The following is an 18,269-nucleotide window of genomic DNA, read 5'->3' on the forward strand; positions in this document are numbered from 1 at the left end:
CTGGGTGAGGAGAGGAATGATGGGCAGATGGAACTGAATAGAGGAGAGGTGGGGTTGGGAGGCAACAGCTGGTGGGTGAAAGGTAAAAATGGACCTTGTATTTGGGTTTGTCATTAAACCAAATAATTGATCTGCCAACTATTCCACTTTTGTGTTTTTAGTTTAGTGATACAACATGGAAACAGGCCCTTTGGCCCAACGAGTCCATGCCAGCCACACTCTCTCATCCACTCCCTGCACACGGGCAATTTACAGAGGCTAATCAATCTACAAACGTCTTGAATGTGGGAAGAAACGGGGAATGTGCTGGATAGTATTAGCAAATTACCTCCCGTGTAAGTGTTTACTTTCGAGATACAGCGCGGAAACAGGCCCTTTGGCCCACCGAGTCCGCGCCAATCATGCACTCTAGGGGGCAATTTACAATTTGAGAACACAACGAGAATGCCTTGGTATGTTTCATTATAATAATAATAATAATCCATTTATTTTATATAGCGCCTTATCGCATGCTCAAAGCGCTTTACAGAAACAATTAACATAGAAACAAACAGACAAACTATCCTGACGGAAAAGCGGCCAATACACAACGCCAGCGTCCTCTCACGTCAGGGTCCGGCAGTAGACATTAAAAAGCACAGGACACACAGATATAATTTTTTACACAAAACAGCCATCACAGTGATTGCTCCAGGCATACCCTCACTGTGATGGAAGGCAAAGTCTTATGATTCAATGATACTTTATTCTCACATGTACCTAGGTACAGTGAAATTCTTTGTTTTGCATACAATCTGGTAAAATGAAGCTGCAAAGTGCAAACGTGGTAGAAAATCGTGCAGTCCCAGAAATGCATCTCCACAGCTGACCCCAGTGGGCTTGATTCATGCATTATACAGACTGCGTTGACATTGTCAACCGATACAAACTATAGTGTAAGAAAATAACTGCAGATGCTGGTACAAATCGAAGGTATTTATTCACAAGATGCTGGAGTAACTCAGCAGGTCAGGCAGCATCTCAGGAGAGAAGGAATGGGTGACGTTTTGGGTCTGAAGAAGGGTCTCAACCCATTCCTTCTCTCCTGAGATGCTGCCTGACCTGCTGAGTTACTCCAGCGTTTTGTGAATAGATACAGACTATAGAATAATTCTTCCAGGGGGAAAAACACAAAACCCGGTCCAGGCTCTGTCATCTAACAGAGGATGTTGTTGACCAGTGTCTGTTGACCAGTGTCTAATAGTGGGGGCGTGCATTGTTGACCAGTGTCTGATAGTGAGTGGGGGGGTGGCGTGCACGGTTGACCAATGTCTGATAGGGAGGGCGTGCATTGTTGACCAGTGTCTGATAGGGGGGGGCGTGCACTGTTGACCAGTGTCTGATAAGGGGGGGGTGCACTGTGGACCAGTGTCTTATAGTGGGGCGTGTACTGTTGACCAGTGTCTGATAGGGGGGGGGGGGGGGGCGTGCACTGTTGACCAGTGTCTGATAGGGGGGGGGGCGTGCACTGTTGACCAGTGTCTGATAAGGGGGGGGTGCACTGTGGACCAGTGTCTTATAGTGGGGCGTGCACTGTTGACCAGTGTCTGATAGGGGGGGGGGGGCGTGCATTGTTTTCACCAGTGTCTGATAGGGGGGGCGTGCATTGTTGACCAGTGTCTAATAGGGGGGGGGGGCGTGCATTGTTTTCACCAGTGTCTGATAGGGGGGGCGTGCATTGTTGACCAGTGTCTGATAGGGGGGCGTGCACTGTTGACCAGTGTCTGATAGGGGGGGGGGGGCGTGCATTGTTTTCACCAGTGTCTGATAGGGGGGGGCGTGCATTGTTGACCAGTGTCTGATAGGGGGGGGGGGCGTGCATTGTTTTCACCAGTGTCTGATAGGGGGGCGTGCATTGTTGACCAGTGTCTGATAGGGGGGGGGGCGTGCATTGTTCACCAGTGTCTGATAGTGGGGGCGTGCATTGTTGACCAGTGTCTGATAGTGGGGGCGTGCATTGTTGACCAGTGTCTGATAGGGGGGGTGTGGGTGAGGGTGAGGATTCAGGCTTTGTTCCACCCCTTTTGGAGGGAGAGCGGAAGAGCTGGGGCTTGTGAAGCTGTGGCTCTGTGCAGAGCTGAGCTGAGCTGAGCTGAGCAGAGGCGGGCGGATTGTGTTTGATCGCAGTAGCTGAGCTGTTGCACCCAAGGGTGACGCTGCCCCGGCCGCGGCTCGATCACAATCCCCGGGCGCTGTGACGAGGCGGCCCCCACCCACCCACTCACTCCCCCACTCACCCACTCCCACCCTCCCAGCTCAGCTCGATGAGAGAGGCGGCCCCAGGCAGCGGGATGGGGTCCGAGGAGCGCAGCTTGGGGGAGAAACTGCTGCAGGAGGCCGAGCCCGAGTCCGGGGGATCAGTGCGAGTGTTGCAGGTGAGGCACACCTTGTCAACCAGGTGTGGAACAGCAAGCAGCTGCTCTGGAGGGGAGGGGAGGGGAGTGGGGGAGGGGGGGGGAGGGGAGGGGGAGGAGAGGAGTGGGGAGGGGAGAGGGGAGGGGAGTGGTGGGGAGTGGAAGTGGAGTGGGAAGGTGAGGGGAGAGGAGTGGGGTGGGGAGGGGGGGAGAGGGGAGTGGGAAGGGGAGGGGAGTGGGGAAGGAGTGGGGAGGGAGGGGTGTGGGGAGGGTGGTGGGGAGTGGGTGGGGGAGGGGTGTGGGGAGGGTGGTGGGGAGTGGGAAGGGGAGGGGAGTGGGGAGGGGAGTGGAGTGGGGAGGGGAGTGGAGTGGGGAGGGGAGGGAGGGGTGTGGGGAGGGTGGTGGGGAGTGGGTGGGGGAGGGGTGTGGGGAGGGTGGTGGGGAGTGGGAAGGGGAGGGGAGTGGAGTGGGGAGGGGAGTGGAGTGGGGAGGGGAGTGGAGTGGGGAGGGGAGGGAGGGGTGTGGGGAGGGTGGTGGGGAGTGGGAAGGGGAGGGGAGGGGGGAAGGAGTGGGGAGGGGAGTGGAGTGGGGAGGGGAGAGGAGAGAAGAACGCCCGTCTTGGACATGCAGTGGGTCGCTGAGTATCTGAGACAGACAGACTGACAGACCGGTGCAACTCTTGCACAACAACAACAACAACAACAACACGCTGAAGATTTCTGCAGCTTGCGAGCCATCTGCGGAGAGTAATTATTCATGAGACCAAGCGTTGGATAAAACAAGAGGGATGTTTTTTAAGACGCAGGGAGAGGGTGGGGGGGGGGGGGGGGGGGGGGGGAGGAGATGGAGGAGATTAAAGAGCAGAAAGATTGAAGTTGCAAGCTGAAAGAAGGTTTTGGAGACAAGTTGGTGTGAGGTCCAAAAACGCGCCTTCCACAGCAGGTCTAATCTCGGTCAGTCGCCAATTCATTGTCACTTTCACTAAAAAGCCAGAGAGAAATGCAAGCCTGGAATGGGTCGACTGGGCTTGTATTCACTGGAATTTACAAGGATGAGAGGGGATCTTATAGAAACATATAACATTCTTAAGGGATTGGACAGGCTAGATGCAGGAAAAATGTTCCCCATGTTGGGGGGAGTCCAGAACCAGGGGGGTCACAGTTTAAGAATAAGGGGTAAATAGATCATTTAGGACTGAGATGAGGATTTTTTCCCCCAGAGTTGTGAATCTGGAATTCACTGCCACAGAAGGCACTGGAGGCCAATTCACAGGATGTATTCAAGAGAAAGTTAGATACAGCTCTTATGACTAATGAAATCAAGGGATATGGGGAGAAAGCACTGATTCTGGATGATCAGCCATGATCATATTGAATGGTGGTGCTAGCTTGAAGGGCCGAGTGGCCTACTCCTGCACCTATTTTCTATGTTTTCAAGCTGTGAAATCCTTAACCACTTCTGTCCACGTTTAAGAGAATCGGTCAAAAGCTGCAATGAGGATTACAGATAATTCAGTGTTCACTCAGTGTATTCCTGAACTGACATGGACTGAGATCAGGTCAGTATCCCAATGTGAAATATTTTGTAGTGAAGTGCTTGATAAACCAGGGACTATGGTGTGGTTCAGTTACCAAGGATTTGTTGATGATCCAAAATCTCCTGAAGTGACACTAGTGTTTCCACTAGTGGGAGAGTCTAGGAACAGAGGCCATAGCCTCAGAATAAAAGGACGCACCTTTAGAAAGGAGTTGAGGAGGAATTTATTTAGTCAGAGGGTAGTGAATGTGTGGAGCTCATTGCCACAGAAGGTTGCGGAGGCCAAGTCAATGGATATTTTGAAGGTGGAGATTGACAGAGAATCTTGATTAGTGAGGGTATCAAGGGGAGAAGGCAGGAAAATGGGGTTGAGAGGGAAAAAATAGATCAGCCACGATTGAATGGTGGAGTAGACTTGATGGGCCGAATGGCCTAATTCTGTATTAATTCAGAAGTAATCTGATCTTCAGTACAGCTGGAGACACGCAGAATGTTGAGGTAGACCTTTTAAACGATCTTTAATCGGAATTTATTGGACTTTCTTGCACCAAACGTTATTCCCTTTATCCTGCATCTGTACACTGTGGATGACTTGATTGTAATGATGTACAGTCTTTTTTGCTGACTGGATAGCATGCAGCAAAAAGCTTTTTGGTTAAGTTTATTGTTGTCACGTGTATTGAGGTTTTTTCACTCCACCTCGCCTCACGTGACTGTCTTAATAAACAAAGAATTGCAGATTCTGCAATCTTGAGAAAAATACAAAGTGCTGGAGTAACTCAGTGGGTCAGACATGCTGCCAGACCCGTTGAGTTACTCCGGCACTATTTTATTCTTTAGAACTGTCTTGGCTGCGGGACGTTTCAATGCCCGGTGCGGCTCGGCCGCTGGACTTAACATCGCCGGCGCGGCTCGGCCGCGGGGCCTTCCATCCCCTTGCGTGTCGGTTGCCTCGGTAGGGGTCGCGCTGCCTGTCCGTGGGCGCGGGGGGGAAGAGAGTGGAAGTTTTGTTGCCTTCCATCACAGTGAGGGGGTGTTTGGAGTCACTGTGATGGATGTTGGTGTTGGGGTCGGGTGTCCTGTGTTTTCTTTTTTGCTGTGTCTTGTGACTGCTGAAATTTCGTTCGGTATTTATACCGAATGACAATAAAGTTCTGTTATACTGTTATACTGTTATATACTGTTTCAGCTTACCTTTCTTTGAATCTTAAAATCAAAACGCAGAGTGCTGGAGTAGTTCAGCGGGTCAAGCAGCATCTCTGGAAGGTGTGGACAGGTGACCCATATTGAGATTGATTGGAGTGGGGGTTTGGGGGAGAAAGCAGAAAGGTGGGTGGTGGATCAAAGCCTGGCAAGTGACAGGTGGATACAGGTTTGGGGGGGGGGGGGGGGGGGGTTTGATTGGCAGATACATGGGCAAAAACCAGAGATGAAAAGGTGAAAGGCTGTGAGATGAGGAGTGAATTGTGAAGCAAGAGGAAGGGACATCTGGGGAAGGAAAAAGAATGGGGGAGTGGGGGTGGCAGTGAGAGAAATGGGTGAGTATCCAGTGGGGTACAGAGAAGAGGGGGGGGGGTGGGAAAGGGCATTGGAGGGGGTTGGGTTGTTACCTCAAACTTTCGCAACAAAAAACTACAGATGCTGGTTTATACCATAGATACACACAAAATGCTGGAGCCTCTCTGGAGAAAAAGGATGGGTGACCTTTCGGGTCGGGACCCTTCTTCAGGCTGAAAGTAGGGGGTGGGGGAGGTGAAGAGCTGGAGGGGTGAAAGTAGGGGGTGGGGGAGGTGAAGAGCTGGAGGCGAGGAAAGGTTTTGTCCCAACCCCGAAAGGTCACCCATCCTTTTTCTCCAGAGATGCCACCTGACCCGCTGAGTTATTCCACCACTATCTTTACCCACACACATTGGTCTCCATCCCAGACTTTGACCGGTCGATCTTCTCTCCACAGAAGGGCAATCGGCAAGGGCTGCCATTCTTCCAGAAGCTCTGCTTTGCCATGGGAGGTGCTCCGTACCAAATGACGGGGAACGCCATTGGATTCTTCCTCCAGATCTTCCTGCTGGATGTGGTTCAGGTAGCACTTAAGCAGACGGATCTTTCTTCATTTGCAAATGTGTAGCCATGCCCCAGGGATGTAGTACATACCAATAGACAATAGACAACAGGTGCAGGAGGAGGCCATTCGGCCCTTCGAGCCAGCACCACCATTCAATGTGATCATGGCTGATCATTCTCAATCAGTACCCCGTTCCTGCCTTCTCCCCATACCCCCTGACTCCGCTATCCTTAAGAGCTCTATCTAGCTCTCTCTTGAATGCATTCAGAGAATTGGCCTCCACTGCCTTCTGAGGCAGAGAATTCCACAGATTCACAACTCTCTAACTGAAAAAGGTTTTCCTCATCTCTGTTCTAAATGGCCTACCCCTTATTCTTAAACCGTGGCCCCTTGTTCTGGAATCCCCCAACATTGGGAACATGTTTCCTGCCTCTAACGTGTCCAACCCCCTTAATAATCTTATACATTTCGATAAGATCTCCAGTTACCAGATAAACTTGCAGCCCAGAAATGGTCGCTGTAGAATCTCCCAATGGCAAACCGTTAAATAAAATCCAATAAACTCATCCAGGTCTCTCAAAATGAGAGGATTTGAGTACAGGAGTGAAGAGGTCCTTCTGCAGTTGTAAAGGGCCACAATGAGACCACATCTGGAGTATTGTGTGCAGTTTTGGTCTCCTAATTCGAGGAAGGACGTCCTTGCTATTGAGGCAGTGCAGCGTAGGTTCACGAGGTTAATCCCTGGGATGGGCGGGACTGTCAGATGAGGAAAGATTGGAAAAACTGGGCTTGTATTCACTGGAGTTTAGAAGGACGAGAGGGGATCTTATAGAGACTTAGAAAATTATAAAAGGACTGGACAAGCTAGATGCAGGAAAAATGTTCCCAATGTTGGTGGAGTCCAGAACCAGGGGCCACAGTCTAAGAATAAAGGGGAGGCCATTTAAAACTGAGGTGAGAAGTAACTTTTTCACCCAGAGAGTTGTGAATTTGTGGAATTCTCTGCCGCAGAAGGCAGTGGAGGCCAATTCACTGGATGAATTTAAAAGAGAGTTAGAAACTCTAGGGGCTAGTGGAATCAAGGGACATGGGGAGAAGTTGGGCACAGGTTACTGATTGTGGATGATCAGCCATGATCACAATGAATGGCGGTGCTGGCTCGAAGGGCTAAATAGCCTCCTCCTGCGCCTATTTTCTATGTTTCTAACTTTCAGTTTCAAAACCCAATTAGTTCAAAAATGACCTTCATAAAATGGAACTTGACGTCCATATTCAGTCTGCTCCACTTACTCAGTGGTGCAGGAAGGAACTGCAGATGCTGGTTTACACCGAAGACAGACACAAAATGCTGGAGTAACTCAGCGAGTCAGGCAGCGACTCTTGGAGAAAGGGAATATGGGACCTTTTAGGTCAAAACCCTTCTTCAGGCTGAAGACTGAAGTCTGAAGAAGGATTTCAACCCGAAATGTCACTTATTCCTTTTTTTTCCCCAGAGATTCTGCCTGATCCGCTGAGTTACTCCAGCAATTTGTGCCTGTCCACTTGTTTAGTTATTACATTAGTTGAAAGTGGTTAACAATCCACTGATGGCTAAAGAGATATTCACTGATATCCACTGCACGACACAGTGGGGCGGCGGTAGAGTTGCTGCCTTACGGCACCAGAGACCCAGGTTCGATCCTGACTACGGGTGCTGTCTGTACAGAGTTTGCACGTTCTCCATGTGACCTGCGTGCGTTTCCTCCGGGTGCTCCGGTTTCCTCCCAAACTTCAAAGACGTACAGGTTTGTAGGTTAATTGGCTTCGGTAAAATTGTAAATGGTCCCAAGTGCGTAGGATGGTGTTTGTCTACGGGGTGATTGCCGGTTGGCGGAGACTCGGTGGGCCGAAGGGCCTGTTTCCACGCTGTATCACTAATGTCTGATGGCACTGGAGTATCGGAGCTCCACATGCTCTTCCCAGAGAAGGATCTACTATCACCCAACACCATAGCTCTTCTCCTTTAAATCTCGTTTCTACCTATAAATCTGTAATGCTGAGAACTATATTCTGCTCTCTGTATCTTCCCCATTGCTCTATCTGTTGCACTTGAGTTTGACTGTATTTATGCATGTTCTAATCTAATCTGTTTGGATAACATACAAAACAAAGCTTTTCACTGTACCTTTGAGCACGTAACAAAAATAAACCTAAACCGTATAAATAATAGAAACCTTCACATTGTGAAACATGACTTACTTCACCAGTCTTCGAGCTAAGAGACCAAATTTGATTAATGCAAGTGGAATTAGAAAAGAGGATGTTCCCACTCGATACGCTTATAATTTTAGTTTCCGTGGTTCGTTTCACGTGACAGAGCAGTGTGTTCAGGCACAGAAATAGTCTTTGAGCCTTGAAGGACTTTTGGCTGTACATCTGAGGACGAGGAAGATAACTGCCTTACTTTAAAAGCCAAACTTGTCCCATGACTGTTGTTTAGTTTAGTGCGGAGAAACAGACTCTTTGGCCCACTGAGTCCGCACCGATCAGCGATCCCCGCGCATTAACACTATCCTACACACACTAGGGATAATTTACATTTATACCAAGCCAATAAACGTACAAACATGTACGTCTCTGGAGTGTGGGAGGAAACCAAAGATCTCAGAGAAAACCCACACAGGGAGAACGTACAAACTCCGTACAGACAAGCACCCGTAGTCAGGATGGAACCCGGGTCTCCGGCGCTGTAAGGCAGTAGTTCTACCGCTGCGTCACCACGCCACCCATCTACTGAAAACGTTTGAAAATTCCCAGGAATCTTCGAACCATACAAAGCAAACCCAATCTAACTTGGCCAGTCCTCAATTATTAATAAGCAAGGTGATGATCCATATTATCAGCAATCAAATCTAATATATCTTCCCCATAAACCTCAACTATTTCACCATTGAAGATACACAGGACTACTTAGCTGAAGGCATAATTTACAGCTCGTATTATGACGTGGCGACCAACTCAAAAGAGTCGCAAAGTTAGACTCAAAGTGGGTCAGGCAACATTTCTGGGAGAAAAACGATGGGTGACAATGTACTAACTCCGTTCAGACAATAGACAATAGGTGCAGGAGGAGGCCATTCGGCCCTTCGAACCAGCACCGCCATTCAATGTGATCATGGCCGATCATTCCCAATCAGTACCCCGTTCCTGCCTTCTCCCCATACCCCCTGACTCTGTTATCCTTAAGAGCTCTACCTAGCTCTCTCTTGAATGCATTCAGAGAATTGGCCTCCACTGCCTTCTGAGGCAGAGAATTCCACAGATTCCTGAAAAAGGTTTTCCTCATCTCCGTTCTAAATGGCCTACCCCTTATTCTTAAACTGTGGCCCCTGGTTCTGGACACTCCCAACATTGGGAACATGTTTCCTGCCTCCAGCATGCCCAACCCCTTAATAATCTTATAAGTTTCGATAAGATCCACTCTCATCCTTCTAAATTCCAGTGTATACAAGCCTAGTCGCTCCAGTCTTTCAACATATGACAGTCCCGCCATTCCGGGAATTAACCTGGTAAACCTAAGCTGCATGCCCTCAATAGCAAGAATATCCTTCCTCAAATTTGGAGACCAAAACTGCACACAGTACTCCAGGTGCGGTCTCACTAGGGCCCTGTACAACTGCAGAAGGACCTCTTTGCTCCTACACTCAACTCCTCTTGTTATGAAGGCCAACATTCCATTGGCTTTCTTCACTGCCTACTGTACCTGCATGCTTCCTTTCAGTGACTGACGCACTAGGGCACCCAGATCTCGTTGTACGTCACCTTTTCCTAACTTGACACCATTCAAATAATAATCTGCCTTCCTGTTCTCTCTAACCTCACACTTGTCCACATTAAACTGCATCTGCCATGCATCCGCCCACTCACACAACCTGTCCAAGTCACCCTGCAACCTCATAGCATCTTCCTCACAGTTCACACTGCCACCCAGCTTTGTATCATCTGCAAATTTGCTAATGGTACTTTTAATCCCTTCATCCAAGTCATTGATGTATATTGTAAATAGCTGCGGTCCCAGCACCGAGCCTTGCGGTACCCCACTAGTCACCGCCTGCCATTCTGAAAGGCACCCGTAGTCAGGATCGAACCCTGGTCTCTGGTGCTGTAAGGCAGCAACTCTACCGCTGCACCAAAAGAGGAAAGATATTAGGGTGGATAGAAGGTCGGCTAAAAGGTTGAAGGCAAAGAGTGGGAATAGGTGTTGTACATTTATTATGCATTTCTTTGCAACAATCTATTTGGAGGGTCTCTCGCGCCTTCTAGTTTCTTTACTTTGCAACACGAAGTTTAACCACGGGAATTTAAATAGCTTGGGAGCCAAGATAATTCTGATTGAAACTTGCACAGTAATCTGCATTGTAACTCTTTCTTCCTCAGATGGAGGCTTTCTATGCGTCTCTTATTCTATTCATTGGTCGAGTGTGGGACGCGTTCACTGATCCAGGTGTCGGTTTCCTTGTCAGCAAAAGCAGGAGAACAAGATTTGGCAAGTTGCTCCCATGGTGAGGATACCCTCAATGACAAATAAATGACTATTGACTATTGATTAATGTGTAGGGAAACACAAGAAGCAGTGGTACGTTTGGACTTGGGGTCTGTGATGAACGCTGTAGTCAGGGGAGTTACGTGTGCTTTGTTCTGCAGGCATTTAACACAAAGCCAACTGTTAATTGAACCTGGGGTTTGGGCGGCTCGGTGGCGCAGCGGTAGAGCTGCTGCCTTAGAGCACCATCGACCCAGGTTCAATCCTGACTAAGGGTGCCGTCTGTCTGAAGTTCAATGATACTTTCAAATGGTAATTTATTTTCACGTGTATCTAAGAGCAGTGAAATGTTTTTCTTTGCAGACATTTCAGTGACAATCCCACTGCACATTAGGCACAATCATACACCGATCAGCCAAAACATTATGACCACCTGCCTAATATGCTGTTGGTCCTCCGTGTGCAGCCCCATACACAATGCACTGTGTATTGTGACACATTCCTCCCGTGACCACCATTAACATTTGCCATGACTTGTGCCACGGTCGACCTTCTGTCGGTTCGGACCAGATGGGATAGCCTTCGTTGCCCTCGCGCATCGATGAGCCTTGGGCGCCCAACACCCTGTCGCCGGTTTGTGGTTTGTCCCTCCTCGGACCACTGTCGGTCGGTACTCACCACTGCTGACCGGGAGCACCCCACAAGCCTTGCCGTTTCAGAGATGCTCTGACCCAGTCGTCTGGCCGTAACAATTTGGCCCTTGTCAAAGTCGCTCAGGTCTTTACTCCTGCCCATTTCTCCTGCATCCAACACATCAAGTTCAAGAACTTGAACTCAAGTTCACTTGCTGCCTAATATATCCCACCCTTTGACAGGTGCCATTGTAACAAGATAACCAATGTTATTCACCTCGCCTGTCAGTGGTCATAATGTTTTGGCTGACCGGTGTACTAAGTACAAGAGTGTAATAGAGTGGATCACACTGCGTTGCCATGTTTCAGGCGCTGCCTTGTACCCACCCGTCCTTGTACCCACCCGTCCTTGTACCCACCCGTCCTTGTACCCACCCGTCCTTGTACCCACCCGTCCTTGTACCCACCCATCCTTGTACCCGGGTAGTGGGGAGGTCGGCGCGGCGGCCGATGATGGCGCCGACCGACGGACGAGGACGGACACGTGGAAGTGAGGACGCCGCTGGGGGGGGGGGGGGGGAAGGAACAAAGGAGGACCCGGCGTGGCGGGACCGCCGTGAGGGAGGGGGAAGAACGATGGGGAGACTGGCTTCGATGGAGGGGGGGAATTTGTAACTTTTAAGTTCCCTTTACGGGCAACTATTTGCATACTTTGCTTGGCAAAGAATTTCACGGTAACTATAAAGTATTCAATTCAATTCAAGTCTAAAGCTTTATACAAATGTTCGAGTCTTACCTTGGCCATAAAGGCCCGTTGTCCTGGTGGCGGCACTGGGCCGGAGTTGTGGGGGTCAGCCCGGCCAGGCTGTGTGTCGTTGTCCTCCGCCACTGCTCCCACGCCCCGTGCTGTTGCGTCTGATCCTGTGAGCGGCCCCTGACCTAAGAGAGCCTCAGGCTGCTGCACGGCCTCCAGTCGAGTTCATTGTCATGTGTACCGAGGCATGGTGAAAAGCTGTTGTCGCGTGTGATGTGGCGGTGTGGGTTTTATCTCGCGGCTCTGCTCTCCTCCCACATTCCAAAGATATTTAGATTTTAGATTTAGAGATACAGCGTGGAAACAGGCCCTTCGGCCCACCGGGTCCGCGCCGCCCAGCGATCCCCGCACATTAACACTATCCCACACACACTAGGGACAATTTTTTACATTTGCCCAGCCAATTAACCTACATACCTGTACGTCTTTGGAGTGTGGGAGGAAACCGAAGGTCTCGGAGAAAACCCACGCAGGTCACGGGGAGAACGTACAAACTCCGTACAGACGGCGCCCGTAGTCAGGATCGAACCTGAGTCTCCGGCGCTGCATTCCCTGTAAGGCAGCAACTCTACCGCTGCGCCACCGTGCCGCCCACTTAGGTTGGCAATTGCCATTGTATATTGTCCATCTCCATGTGCAGGTGAGTGGTGGATTCAGGAGGGGATTTGATGACGGGAAAATTAAGGTGAGAGGGAAAAGATTGAATAGGAATGTGAGGGGCAACGTTTTCACCACAAACATTAGTGGGTGTAACAAAACAAGCTGCCGGAGGAGGTAGTTGAGGCTGGGACTATCCCAACGTTCAAGAAACAGACAGGTACATAGATAGGACAGGTTTGGAGAGATATGGGTGGGCAGGCAGGTGGGACTGGTGTGGCTGAGATATGTTGGCCAGTGTGGGCAAGTTAGGCCGAAGGGCCAGTTTCCACCCTATATCATTCTATGACAATGTGGGGAGATAGACTGTAGGATTATTGTAAATTGATGGTTGGCAGGGACTCGACGGTCTGGAGAGTCTTGTGCCTTCCCTCTGTATAACACTACGATCTTATACGTGTTACTTTCTACAATTAAAAACATTTTCTTACTTTATACCCTGGATTTACACTGCTTAATTTTCTTGTATAAATTGTCATCCTTGCGGACAGAGGAGAATACTAAATCATGAAGCAGAAAATGAACTATAACGACCATTTACTAAAACACCGATTGAAGTTTGGATAAATGCAGAGCAAATCTTCGAAGTTGTCACCAGCAGCTGTTCTGAATATCAGTACCGTACATTAATTAGTAGGTGGTGGTGATAGTCAATAAATAATTGATAGGTTCATCTGTGAGAGTATGCGTGAGGTTCATTACCAATGACCCAATACAAAACATTTGTGTTTGTAGGTTAATTGGCCTCTGTAAATTGCCCCTGGTGTGCAGGCAGTGGATGCAATAGTTGGGTAATATAGAGCTAATGGGTTATCACTGGTCGGTGTGGGCCGAAAGGCCTATTTCCACGCTGTATCTCTAAACTAAATCTCAGGAATTAAGTCAAGAGCAATAGGCTCTGGGAAGAAAATATCCTGCAACTTTTTTGGGGGGGGGTTTATTTTAAAGAAATTTGTTGCAACTGAATAATTTTGCCATTCTGATTTTTTTTCCAGGATTCTGTTCTCCATGCCATTTGGATGTGCTTCCTACTTCCTGTTGTGGTTCAGTCCTTCTTACACGATGTCCCGGGAATACAGCTTCCTCTGGTATCTTATGACCTACTGTGCATTTCATACCTGCATGAGTGTAAGTGTTCATTTAACTCGGATTAAACTCCAAGGTTACGCAATAATCTCTAATATCATCTCGGGATCTGAAGGTCAGGTCCTTTTTCCTCCTTGCTGTCAAATACAAAGGCATGGGGCAAGTATTAAATTGTTCAAAATAATATCCTAACAATGTCCTAATAAGTATCTTGGGCGGCACGGTGGCGCAGCGGTAGAGTTGCTGCCTTACAGCGAATGCAGCGCCGGAGACTCAGGTTCGATCCTGACTACGGGCGCCGTCTGTATGGAGTTTGTACGTTCTCCCCGTGACCTGTGTGGGTTTTCTCCGAGATCTTCGGTTTCCTCCCACACTCCAAAGACATGCAGGTTTGTAGGTTAATTGACTGGGTAGATGTAAAAATTGTCCCTGGTGTGTGTAGGATAGTGTTAAATGTGCGGGGATCGCTGGGCGGCGCGGACTTGGTGGGCCGAAAGGGCCTGTTTCCGCACTGTAGAATCTAAAAAATCTAAAAAAAAACACAGTGGCACAGCAGTAGAGTTGGCATCCTCTCAATTGGCATTTTTGTTTAGTGCGAGGAAAGCCGAGAGTGGAACGTGACTCAGTCGCACTTACTATCTCACTGTAACATCAACACCGTGTCTTTACAGTGGCCTGTTGCTTTGAGCTGAGAAGAGAAAGAAAGATCAGAAAATATAACTCTTGAGATGCAAAACCGTGAATGCTTAACTGCCAGTACTGCCGGATAAAGTTGCAGGTGTGCAGACACCATTGCAGGGACTTTGAGGCCTTTTTTGTTTTGGTGGTTAAAACGCGGTAGAAAGAACAAAATGTTAATATTTGAGGCAAACGTTTCAACACGCACAGGAAGTTACTCAATCTCGAAGAGGAAAAGGCTCTGCACTCTACTGTAAGTGTGCAGTCTTCGTTGTGGTTTGCACTTTCTACATTTTAAATATTGAAAGACTAAAGGGCCTGTCCGACTTAGCCGATTTTTTTTTTTTGGGCGACTGCCGGCGACTGTCACGGTCGTAAACCGGGGACTGGACCTCCCCCTCCCCCCCCCCCACGACAATGTCTACGACGAGCTGCAACAACCTACCACCCAGTCGACGTCAAGCTACGGCAAGCTGCCGACAACCGGCGACCCAATTGTCGCGAGTAGGACGTCCACCTACGATCGCACCTACGGCCACACAGGCGACAACCGAAGTCAACCTACGTCTACCCAAGACAAGCTACGACCCTGTCGGCGACAACTGAAGACAATCACGTCATCTTACCCTCCGGTTTTGACGCCGGTACCTGTCGCCGGTTGACGTAGGTAGGCGCCAATGGAATCCATCAGAGTCGGCACCGGCGACAACCTACAACAGGTCCCATGTCAGGAGACGTCAAGCTACGCTCATTGGCGTCAAACCCACTGTCGCCGAAAATGTTTAAACATTTCAAAATCCCGCGGCGACCAGAAAAACGCTACGACTCTTTGGAGACGACTCACGACCGTACAGGCGACTCCCCGGCAACCGTACAGGCAACTCCCCGGCAACCGTGTGGCGACGGCCTAGTCGCCTGTAGTCGCCTAAACAATTGCCTAAGTGGGACAGGCCCTTAAACCTCCTGCATTCTTAGATGAAATGAAACGTCATCTTTGAGATGACCTTAGTTAGGCTTAAATCTAAAGAAGTGTAGGAATGTAATGTAATGCTCCCCCTTCTGTGGTGTGGTGTGGAGCGGGTGATCATTGCTCCTTTGTAACCACAATGTCCAATGTATTTTGTATGGCTTCACCTCTCTTTTACACATTGGCAGCTGAGTGAACGGTTGGCCGTTCAACGCAACCAAACCTCTCGACCTATTTCATGGAGGAGGTGATTGGGAATAAGTGGACAGCGAGCCAAAGAAAGAGTTATTGCTTATTAGACACCAAAGAAGGCAGTCACGGTGGCGCAGCGGTAGAGTTGCTGCCTTACAGCGAATGCAGCGCCGGAGACCCGGGTTCGATCCCGCCTACGGGTGCTGTCTGTACGGAGTTTGTACGTTCTCCCCTGTGTGGGTTTTCTCAGAGATCTTCGGTCTCCTCCCACACTCCAAAGACGTACAGGTTTGTAGGACCTGGCGGGACGAAGGGCCTGTCTCCGCGCTGTATCTCTAAACTAGAACAGCACGCCACAAAAATAGGCCCTACGGCCCAAAATGTCTGTGCCAAACATCTATCTACCTGCACATCATCCATATCCCTTCATTCCCTACATATCCATATGCCTTATCCAAAAGCCTCATAGAGGGTGTGGAATCAGTGGATTTCTTTGCCACAGAAGGCTGTGGAGGCCAAGTCAGTGGCAAAGATAGATAGATGTTTGATTAGTGCGGGTGTCAGGGGTTATGGGGAGAAAGCAGGAGAATGGGGTTAGGAGGGAGAGAAAGATCAGCCATGATTAAATGGAGGAGTAGACTTGATGGGCCGAATGGCCTAATTCTGCTCCTATCACTTACGACCTGAATGCCACTATCGTATCTGCATCAACCACCAATCCAGGCAGTATGTTCCAGCCAAATTCCAGCGAGTACAAGCCCAGTCTATCCAGTCTTTCCTCATATGTAAGTCCCGCCATCCCAGGGATCAATCTGGTGAACCTTCTCTGTACTCCCTCTAAGGCAAGAACGTCTTTCCTCAGGTTAGCCGACCAAAACTGCACACAATACTCCAGGTGGGGTCTCACCAAGGCCCTGTACAACTGCAGCAGAACCTCCCTGCTCCTAAACTCAAATCCTCTTGCTATGAATGCCAACATACCATTCGCTTTCTTCACTGCCTGCTGCACCTGCATGCTTGCTTTCAATGACTGGTGCACCATGACACCCAGGTCACGTTGCATCTCCCCTTCTCCCAATCGGTCACCATTCAGGTAATACTCTGCTTTCCTGTTCTTGCCGCCAAAGTGGATAACCTCACATTTATCCACATTATATTGCATCTGCCATGCATTTTCCCACTCGCCTAATCTATCCAAGTCACTCTGCAGCCTCCTAGCATCCTCCTCGCAGCTAACACTGTCACCCAGCTTCGTGTCATCCACAAACTTAGAGATGTTGCATTCAATTCCCTCATCCAAATCATTAATATACACTGTAAATAACTGGGGTCCCAGCACTGAGCCTTGCGGTACCCCACTAGTCACTGCCTGCCATTCCGAAAAGGACCCGTTTATTCCTACTCTTTGCTTCCTGTCCGCCAACCAATTTTCTATCCACCTCAACACTGAACCCTCAATACCGTGTGCTTTAAGTTTGTACACCAATCTCCTATGTGGGACCTTGTCGAAGGCCTTCTGAAAGTCCAGATATAACACATCGACTGGTTCTCCCTTATCCACTCTACTAGTTACATCCTCGAAAAATTCTATAAGATTCGTCAGACATGATTTGCCTTTGGTAAATCCATGCTGACTTTGTCCGATGATTTCACCACTTTCCAAATGTAATGCTATCACATCTTTAATAACTGACTCTAGCATTTTCCCCACTACCGATGTTAGGCTAACTGGTCTATAATTCCCCGTTTTCTCTCTCCCTCCCTTTTTAAAAAGTGGGGTTACATTAGCTACCCTCCAGTCCTCAGGAACTACTCCAGAATCTAAAGAGTTTTGAAAAATTATCACTAATGCATCCACTATTTCGGAGGCTACTTCCTTAAGCACTCTGGGATGCAGCCTATCTGGCCCTGGGGATTTATCTGCCTTTAATCCATTTAATTTACCTAACACCACTTCCCGACTAACCTGGATTTCCCTCAGTTCCTCCATCTCATTTGACCCCCGGTCCCCCGCTATTTCCGGCAGACAGTTTATGTCTTCCTTAGTGAAGACAGAACCAAAGTATTTGTTCAATTGATCTGCCATCTCCTTGTTCCCTATGATCAATTCACCTGTTTCCAACTGCAAGGGACCTACATTTGCCTTAACTAATCTTTTTCTCTTGGCATATCTATAAAAGCTTTTGCAGTCTGTTTTTATGTTCCTTGCCAGTTTTCCCTCATAATCTATTTTCCCTTTCCTAATTAAGCCCTTTGTCCTCCTCTGCTGGACTCTGAATTTCTCCCAGTCCTCTGGTATGCTACTTTTTCTGGCTAATCTGTATGCTTCATCTTTTGTTTTAATACTATCCTTGATTTCCCTTGTTAGCCACGGATGCACTACCTTTCCTGGTTTGTTCTTTTGCCAAACTGGGATGAACACTTGTTGTAGTTCATCCATGCGACCTTTAAATGCCTTCCATTGCATGTCCACCGTCAACCCTTTCAGCATCAATCGCCAGTCTATCTTGGACAATTCACGCCTCATACCCTCAAAGTTACCTTTCTTTAAGTTCAGAACACTTGTTTCTGTATCGACTTTGTCACTCTCCATCCTAATGAAGAACTCTACCATATTATGATCACTCTTGCCCAAGGGGCCTCGCACAACAAGACTGCTAACTAACCCTTCCTCATTACTCAATACCCAGTCTAGAATGGCCTGTTCTCTCGTTGGTTCCTCGACATGTT

The 18,269-nt window shown here is 48.8% G+C and overlaps 1 protein-coding gene across 1 annotated transcript in view; it reads left to right on the forward strand.

Moving 5' to 3' along the window:
• The first annotated feature begins 2,064 nt into the window (after positions 1–2,064).
• Positions 2,065–18,269, forward strand: part of LOC144604702 (sodium-dependent lysophosphatidylcholine symporter 1-like) — a 40,453-nt gene continuing 24,248 nt past the window's right edge. The window contains exons 1-4 of the mRNA XM_078419349.1: positions 2,065–2,414; positions 5,884–6,009; positions 10,408–10,532; positions 13,612–13,744. Coding sequence (XP_078275475.1) covers positions 2,304–2,414; positions 5,884–6,009; positions 10,408–10,532; positions 13,612–13,744 — 495 coding nt within the window. The 5' untranslated portion in view covers positions 2,065–2,303. The remainder of the gene's footprint in view (positions 2,415–5,883; positions 6,010–10,407; positions 10,533–13,611; positions 13,745–18,269) is intronic.

The sequence above is a fragment of the Rhinoraja longicauda genome, chromosome 22 (genome assembly GCF_053455715.1).
Source record: "Rhinoraja longicauda isolate Sanriku21f chromosome 22, sRhiLon1.1, whole genome shotgun sequence".
Classification (NCBI taxonomy): domain Eukaryota; kingdom Metazoa; phylum Chordata; class Chondrichthyes; order Rajiformes; family Arhynchobatidae; genus Rhinoraja; species Rhinoraja longicauda.